Here is an 8,841-nt window from a genome sequence, read left to right on the forward strand (position 1 = left end):
GGTCACAAAGCACCGAGCTGATCTCCCTGTGCGATGCGGCTGCTTCCCACTAGCTATCTATTTTACGTTTGGTAGTGTGTATATGTCCATGCCACTCTCTCACTTTGTCACAGCTTACCCTTCCCCCTCCCCATATCCTCAAGTCCATTCTCTAGTAGGTCTGCGTCTTTATTTCCATCTTACCCCTAGGTTCTTCATGACAATTTTTTTTCTTAAATTCCATATATATGTGTTAGCATACGATATTTGTTTTTCTCTTTCTGACTTACTTCACTCTGTATGACAGACTCTAGGTCCATCGATCTCACTACAAATAACTCAATTTCGTTCCTTTTTATGGCTGAGTAATATTCCATTGTATACATGTGCCACATCTTCTTTATCCACCCCTTCTCAGTGCACCATCTTGTTTTTCTCAGATGCAGATTCCAAAGAGGCCCCAAGTTCCTGCCCTTGAGCAGACTGGTGCCTTAAAGGCCACTCCCACCTGGGCTCCCACACCCTCCTGAGCTCCCTGGGGTCAGACTCCCCCCTCCATGGAGAACAGGACAGCCCGGCTGCTAAGTAAACTGCTACAGAACCCGCGTCAGCTTCTCCAAAACAGCCAACCCCGTCCTCCAAGCCTCCTCCTTCTGACTCAGCTCCACTGCCTGACAGGCGAGTGGGATTGCAGCGCGGGGGGCGGGGGGGAGCACCTCACAAGCTGGAGGGGCTTTTATAAGTGGATTGACGGCACAACCCTGCTCTGCCCTTCACACGCCTTATGACCTCTTCATCCGGTACATACACATCTACCCTCAACTCCCCTGCTGCTTACTCCCCAGATCCTGGTGAGCAAAATATCCATTTAAAACAGGTGTTCACACACACACATCCATTCACAGACACATTCACATCCACTTTTCACACATGTACACACACACACTTATTCACATGTTTACACACACACACACACACACACAAAGGCACAGCCCACATTTGAAAAACACACCAAACTCACTTTTACCCCAAGCATCAGTAAAGCCAATGACTCTTAGAGCCGGCTGTCCCCAAGAAGAACATTCCTTCCCGAGCCAGTGGGCCTCACCTAAAGCAGGGACAGGAGAGAGCAGAGCCGGCATTTCATAGAAGCTCAAAACCCATCAACAGAAAAGCCTGGTGAGATCCAACAAGTGTTCCAGCAAAACACAATTCACTGAGATGCTCTGTGAAAAATGCGATTCTGCAGTCCAGGGAGTTTGGGAAACAGCACACCATAACATCCCCTTTTGAGAACCACATCCACACTGGCATAGCCAAGGTTCTGAGAGGTCCTGAACAAAAGATACTTGTTAAAGGTCACTTAACCCAGCATTTCATCAGCTAAATGATGTAGATGGATAGACAGACAGAGAGGCAGATGATAGATGGGAGAGAGAAAGAGAGACTGATTTTATAGTTACATAAATTCAACAGAACAGACTTTTAAATAACACGGATCCAGATCAACGATTTTCATTTTATAATGAAGACATGGGGGCTCAGAAAGGGCTTTGCCCAAGGTCACACCGCTGGTAAAAGGCAAAGCTGGCGCTAGAGCCCAGGTCTCTTAATGCTCTTTCCAATAGGCCCTGTTTCCTTTTCCGTTTAACTCTAACCCCCAGGACTTCTGGTGATGAAAGAGATGGATGCTATTTCCAAAACAGACCCTGGTGCTTGTGACTGCACTCAGTGTATTCGCAGGGCTTCCCTCTCAAGTGTGCTCTCTGCTGCGGAAGGCGCTCTTTCCTGCATCCCAGACTCCAGGCCCACCGTGGTGGGGTGGCAGGGCCCAGGACAGAGGCCTGAAGGTGAGGGTGATGTTGAGCCCTGGCTCTGGGTACCTGGATCCTGCTATTCTGCTGGAGCTGGGGAGGCGGGCTTCCTGATGTGTGTCCCCAAATGGGAACAGACACTTGCCATGCTGTCCCCAGGGATGGGGTTGCAGAAAGGAAATCTGGGGCCTGACCTAGGCCTCGGGGCACCGCCTAGGCCTGGCACTGCTTCATGGGGCTCAGCTGCTAGAACCAGATCTGCCTTCCTGCCCCTGCTCCCTGGGCATCTCTGAGCTCCTGCAGCCACAGCGACCTGTACCCCACCGCATGCTCACCGTCCAGAAAGAGGCACGTTACCTCAGTGGACACTCAATGTCCACTACTGCCCCCAGCTATCGCTGTTACATGGCGGCTACTTAATGCCTCACGCAGACACATCCTGTCTCCCTACAGCGCCTTCAGGATTGCTGGGTGCAGGGCAGGCCCTAATCTCTGCTAGCTTCCCAGGGACGAGGGCTGGGCTCTGCAGGGCACACACATGGATGGAAGAGTGCCTGCCAGGGTGTTTGGGGTTTGTAGCAACTCACCATGTCCAACAGCAAGATGAATTCCTGTTGGATATCTGTGGCAACAGGCAGAGAGTCATGGGGAAGGGCAGGCTCGAGGGATCCCAGGAAGCTACAGAACCAGCCTGCTTTTCAGGGTCTCAGTGCCCCCCACCACACAACATGGGAGTTGAGGATGTAGGTGGACCCTTCTAGCTCTAAAACTCTGATGCAATTTTATTATAGAATCATACAGAGGGGAAAGCCTAAGCCACTTTGTTGTCATTCTCTTCTCCAGCCCTTTAGCACAGAAGAAATTGAACAAAGACTTGCAGGGAGGATGTAGCACTGGTGCCCAGGCTCAAACAAGGCTGCCCCTCCCCCAACTCCAGGCACCCTGTGGGAGTGTATCTGGCAAGACACTTCAGACCCCAAAGCCAGTGGTTTTTGATGCCCCAACCAAAGTCGCATAAAATAGAAGACTCCACCACAGTGACAGGCCCAGATAATCAGGACCAGGTAGGGACAGGAAGATGTAGGGTGACCGTCTCATCTCCTGATTTTTAGGCTGAGAGCCCCGAGTGAGCCATTTATCTTCCTCAAATCCCCTCCCCACCTGAGACCTTTTAGACTGTGGCTTGAGCTCTCTGCAGTGAACAAACAGGGATGCCCCCAGCATCCTAGCCTGGCTCCAGCCCTCTCTCCCCCACTTTCCCCAGGCCCCATCCATCTCTGAGGCTTCTCTGCAGCTGGAATGGAGGGGGGGGGTGGTATTTGACACCAGAGGCCTGCCCTCTGTGGCACCAATGCCCACACTTCCCTCTTTCCCAGGGAGCAGGGTCACTTCCCTGAAGACGGAGCAGAACACAGAGTTAATAGCAAGCAGTGTTTGTATCTGCCCCATGTCTGGGACACACAGCCCAGTTCCTGGGGACCTGCCAGGGTGGCCTACTGTCTGGCACTGTTGCCTTTGGGGCAATGGTTGCCTTGAGCGGGGAGGGACAAGGAGGCTGAAGTGGAGGTGGGGAGCAGGGCACAGCCCGAGACCAGGCAGCCTTGGTGCCAAAGGCCATGGCTTCTGAAGCTCCAGACAAGGGTCGCTGGAGCTAAGGGCCTGCCCACCATCCTCTCTTCAGCATCAGGGGACCCTGATGACGGTGGAAACTCCTTCCCACCTCTAACAAAACCCCTCAGAACCATGGTCTTTCTTCTCCCAGGCTCCTCAAGGCCCAGGTAACTTCTCAGGGCTCTGCACCCTCCCACCCCTGCACACCTACCCTCCTTAATAAGATAAGGAGATGCTGCAGGTGCTGCCCAGAGGGAACACGTGGAGGAGAGCTGAAGCCCTGCTTCCGGGGTGTCCAGAGCTGGGCTGCACCTGTGTTGTAGGCGGCTGGCCTTACAAACCCATCTTCCCCCAAACCGCGACCTGTCACTTCTGACTGCCCCTCAAACCCAGCTCCTGGGGCAGCGTCTCTCCTTCACCAGCGCAGCATCTGATTATACACATCCAAGAACTATTCCGCTCTTGGGCAGCTGCTTCTAACTGAATGTCACCCAGAGCTGTGGGACCCTAAGCAGTCACTTCCTCTGGGAAGATGAGGGGCTGGATTCCTGGATCTCTAAGGACACTTCCAGCTTCAAAGTGCCATACCCATAAGCACAGGGCAGGGGTCTTAGGCCCTCCTGGACATCAGGACAGAACTTGATATTACAGGAATGCAGCAGGAAGCACCCCAACCTTCTGCCAGAGACCAGCAGGAACCAGGGAACAAAGGGAACCTTCTGCGTGGTTCCCTTTAGGTGTCTATACCACACTTGGTGCATATACCATACTATGGGCTGTATACCACATGTTATATATCATCACACTGTAAGGTGTGGTACACATTTTGGAGTATATGTCACACTTTGTGCATGTACCGTACTTGGGGGATACACACACTTTGAGGCATAACAAACTTTAGGGCATAAAGACGCTTTACAGCACGTACACACTTTGTGTATATCTCCACACTTGGGATATACCCCATGCTCTGTGGATACAGCACACCTTGTGTAGAGACCTCACTTCTGGGAGCATTCTGCAAAGTGTTAGTGATGTAACTCCGGCAAGGCTGCAGGGTGAAGAGTACAGACCCTAGAACCTGATCATGCTGCATGCAGTGCACTCCCACCACTGTGGTTAACCTTGAGCAAATCACTTGTCCTCTGAGACTCAGTTTCCTCACCTGTTAAATGGGGATCATAATAGTACCTACCTCATGGGGTTTGGGGGACGATTAAATGAAACAGAGCTTATAACAGACTTACCATCGTGTCTAGCACAGGAGAAACACATGGTAAATGACAGCTTTGTTATTGCTTGCACTTTTAAAGGTGTTTTATAATGCATAAGTATCTTTGAATTTCAAATATACATAAATTCAGACATTCCCAGAGTCTTAATGATTTTGAAAACTCAGATAACAGACAGACCATTTAATTCATATTTATTTCACATTTGATCTGTAAACTTTTTATTTAAAAAAAAATTCCACTGTCATTAACAACATGTGCTGACATTAGTTTTTCTTTAGTGAAATAAGAGCACAGGCCTTAAAGAGTCTCTGTCTAAAACATGGGGAAACTTGGATGTAAACAAGGTCTCCACCCTCCTGCCTTGACTTTGGGAGTTCATTAATGACTTGATCTCAACCAGAAAAAACAGGGAGGAAAAAATGGACAACACTTTGATACCTAGGAGCTCTTGGGGCAGGAACTGTACAGTTTGGCAGGCCCATTTGTCTCTTCAGACTGTTTACCTTGGGCAAATTGTATCAGGTTTGCTTCTTCCACATAATTTCCACTTCTCCGTGTCTAAAAACAGCAGGTAAAAGATTCCCCACAGTCAGCACTTTGGGGGAGGGAGGGGTGCACATACATACAAGATGGAAACATACATATTTTTCAAGCAGTGACCCCCGAGGAAAGGAGGGAGGGGACACTGGAAAGAGGAGGTTTTAAAGTGAGGTACTGGGGCGAAGAAGGATGCATCAGAGGATAATGGCTTTATACACAGGGCTGCTGCAAGGCAGAAAGGTTCATTTACTTCTGTCTTGGTCCATCATTGTAATATTTACATAGGAAAAGGCAATCATGCTGTTAGGCACAGGGGAAAAAATGGACAGAAATCTTTTCCCCCTCAGGAAATCTCAAAGCAGGTCCAGTCCCAAGGGACAGTCACCAGTTGCTGGTGAAAATGACACAGAGGGAGGTAATGACAACAGAAAAGGGCTCACATTGCAAAGAGGCTTGCCCTGAGCTAGCCACAATGTGTCTGCCTGGAGAGCATCTCCAACAGCCAGGATGCCAACATCAAAAGCCAAGCGACATTGCGGACAACGTGTACTATCAAAAATAGTGTATATTTACAAGGGGGGGGGGGATGGGAGGGCGGGCAGGGCTGCCCTGAGCTTTTGTTTAAAAATAGAGTCGGGGGAGGAGGAGAGCCAGGGCTGGGTGCCACCATCTATTAACCCTTTGAGAGCCATCCCCTCTGAGCTCTCGTGCTTGCTCTGAACCACGGTGAGAGCTGGATCCAGGGGAGGTGAAAATACTTTTAGGAAACAATACTGATTTGGGGGCCCGCCTAAGAACCCAGGAAGATGGCTCCGAGTGAGGAGCGGCCCTAAGAACAATTGGGGGGGGCGTGTGCCCTTACGGTCCCCCACCCACCCCCAGCCAGTACTTTTCTCTGGTAGGAGAGTGCAGATGCCGGCAGGGCGCCGCAGAGCAACCTTCAGGCCAAGAAACTCGGAATAGGCAGGACCCAGGTTTCGGAGTACTGGGACTGCGTAGACGCACCCCTGGATCCCAGTGGCCGCTGTCGGCGCGAGTCTGTTCGCGGGGCGCGGACTCCGCGCTCACACGATCCGCTTCCTGTCCCCCCGGCAAAGGATCTTCTTGAAGGCGCGGCGGAAGTCGTGATTGAAGATGGTGTAGATGACCGGGTTCAGCGAGCTGTTGCAGTAGCCGAACCAGAAAAAGAACTTGAAGAGTGTGCGCGGCACCGAGCAGCCGACGGCCGTGAGCGTGTAGGTGAAGAAGAAGGGGAACCAGCACGCCACGAACACTCCGATGACCACCGCCAGCACGAAGGTGAAGCGCTTCTCGCGGTTTTGCCGCCCGCGCCAGCGCGACGCCTTGGCGCCTCCGCCGCGCTCCTCCCCGTGCCCGGCCGCGGGTGCCCCCGGCCCCGTCGCCCCTGGCCCGCGCCGCGGCAGGCTGTCCCCGGGCTTCACCTGGCTCGCCCGGGCCTTACCCTTGGCCCGGGGGCCGCGCTCGGACCTGAGGGTCCCCGGGGGCCGCTCGGCGTGCTCGGACGAGGAGCTCTCCTCGAGGTCCAGCGCGTCGGCGTCCCGCGGCCCTGCCGGCGTGGGCTCCCTCGGGGCACCGTTGAGCTGGGCCGGCAGCGACTCCGCCTCGGCGCCCACGGGGCCCACGCCGCGCTCCGGGCCCAAGCCGTTGGGTCTGCGCTTGGCGCCCCCCGGCAGCGTGGCGGCGGCATCAGGACCCCTGCGACTGGGCGGCACGCGGGTGCGGCGCTTGGCGATCTGGTAAATGCGCACGTAGACCAGGATCATGATGAGGCAGGGCGCGAAGAAGGAGCCGATGCACGACGAGATGACGTACCACTTCTGGTCGTTGATCTCGCAGCGCGGTTCGGCCGGCTGCTGGCCACCACTGCCTCCTTTCTTCTCGATGGAGATGAGCGGCGGGAAGGAGATGACGGCCGAGATGACCCACACGGTGACGATGATGGCCTTGATGCGGCGTGGGGTGCGCTTCAGGTTGTACTCTATGGCCTGGGTGATGGACCAGTAACGATCCAGGCTGATGGCGCACAGGTGCACGATGGACGACGTGCAGAAGAGCACGTCGAGCGCCAGGTAGGTCTCACACCATGCCTTGCCGAAGTACCAGTAGCCCATGACCTCGTTGGCCAGCGAGAAAGGGATGACAAGCGTGGCCACCAGTATGTCGGCCGAGGCCAGAGACACCAGGAAGAGGTTCTGGGGCGCCTTGAGCGCGCGGCTTGTGAACACGGCAATGATGACAAGCACGTTACCGAACACCGTGAACAGCATGAGCAGGCCGGCCAAGCACACCAGCGTCAGCGTCACCTGCAGGGAGTAGGGGGTGGCCCGGGCGCCACCCCCCGGGGCCTCGGTCCCGTTCCAGCTAGCGTTGCTCGCGTCCGGCTGCAGGGAGCCCATGGGCGCGAAGCTGCCTTCGGCCAGCGCCTGCTCCTGGCGGAACATGAACGCGGGTGCCCGCTCGCCTGGGCCTGCTGCCAGCTGCCTTCCGGCCGGCGCCCGTTGAGCCTCCTCTTCCTCCTGCGCCCCGCTCGCCCCGCCGCGCCTCACATGGAGAAGCGGCCTCTGGGAGGCCGAGCCCGAGCTGGGGGACCGCTAACGGCCCATGGACCCGGCTCCCGGGAAGCACGCCCGGCCCGCGCTTCGAGCGCTCGGGGTCGGCGCCTTCTCGCTCCCAGCTCCTAAGCACCGCCAAGTTTTATTTCTAAGCGGCGGGAGAGAGTAGTAGGTCGAGCCGATGAGGAAAGAGAGATTTATTCTTCAAGAAGAGAGAACAAAAATAATCGGTGGCCTGATGACTTGGAAGGATAACAGGAAATTAAATATATCTGTATCTTTGACTCTGGAGCCTGAGCGAAAGCAAGAGGTCTTACCGTGTGCGGGGCCCGCCCCCACCCCGAGAGGCAGCCGAGGGGTGCTGATGCTGGCTTGGGGTCCTATGTCTGTCTCCTTACATCCCCGAAGCGATTACCGACTCTCTCGCTTCCCCCAGACGCTGCGGGGTCGGCGAGGCCCGGGCTAGGGCCAGGGCGCAGACTCTGCCGCCTCTCGGAGCGCCGCGGGACTTCCAAAGTTGCGTGCCCTGCAGGGGCTGGGGCGCAGCGCGTGGAGCTCGGAGGCGGCGGCGGGGTGAGGGGTGTGCGGGCCGCATGAAGGCGCCCCCGTCCTAAGGCGGGCCCAGGCGGGTGGGCGATCGGCCCTCCAGGAGCCGCGGCCGAGGCAGGGGGTCTCCTGGGCGTCGGCCCGGCGAGCTTCGGGCGCTGAGCGCGACGGGACAGCTGGGGTCCGAGGGCAGCGTGAGTTGGGGCAGGAGCGCAGGGCTTGGGGGAGAAGGTGCTGGGGGTGGCCGGGCGGCGGCGCGCCGGCTGCTGGGCGTCTGCACGGGAGCTGGGGCCGGTGCTTCTCCGTGGCGCTCACGGTGGACTGGTTTTATAGCCCCAGGATCAAGCCGGCGTTGCCGAGCAGCCGGCGTCACCCCCACGTGGGAAGCCGACCCTCCCCCGCCCCTTGCGCCTCCCCTCCGCGGGTCTGGAGTCCGCGCCGGGCGCCGGACCCACTGGAGCCCTGGCCCCCTGGCAAAACTGGCCCTTTGGGGAGGCGGGTACCTTGAGAGAGGGATTTAAAGAGCGTGCCCGGGCAGTGAGC

The 8,841-nt window shown here is 56.0% G+C and overlaps 1 protein-coding gene across 1 annotated transcript; it reads right to left on the reverse strand.

The window, feature by feature from the left end:
- Positions 1 to 4,845: 4,845 nt before the first annotated feature.
- Positions 4,846 to 7,720, reverse strand: ADRA2A (adrenoceptor alpha 2A). Its single transcript, XM_060033565.1, has one exon. It carries the CDS (start codon positions 7,639 to 7,641, stop codon positions 6,244 to 6,246), a length of 1,398 nt encoding a protein of 465 aa, XP_059889548.1. The 5' UTR covers positions 7,642 to 7,720; the 3' UTR covers positions 4,846 to 6,243.
- Positions 7,721 to 8,841: the final 1,121 nt, after the last annotated feature.

The sequence above is a fragment of the Delphinus delphis genome, chromosome 16, assembly GCF_949987515.2.
Source record: "Delphinus delphis chromosome 16, mDelDel1.2, whole genome shotgun sequence".
Taxonomy (NCBI): Eukaryota; Metazoa; Chordata; class Mammalia; order Artiodactyla; family Delphinidae; genus Delphinus; species Delphinus delphis.

Coding starts and splice junctions, on each gene's coding strand:
- ADRA2A (XM_060033565.1), bottom strand. CDS start 7,641: ATGTTCCGCCAGGAGCAGGCGCTGGCCGAAGGCAGCTTCGCGCCCATG.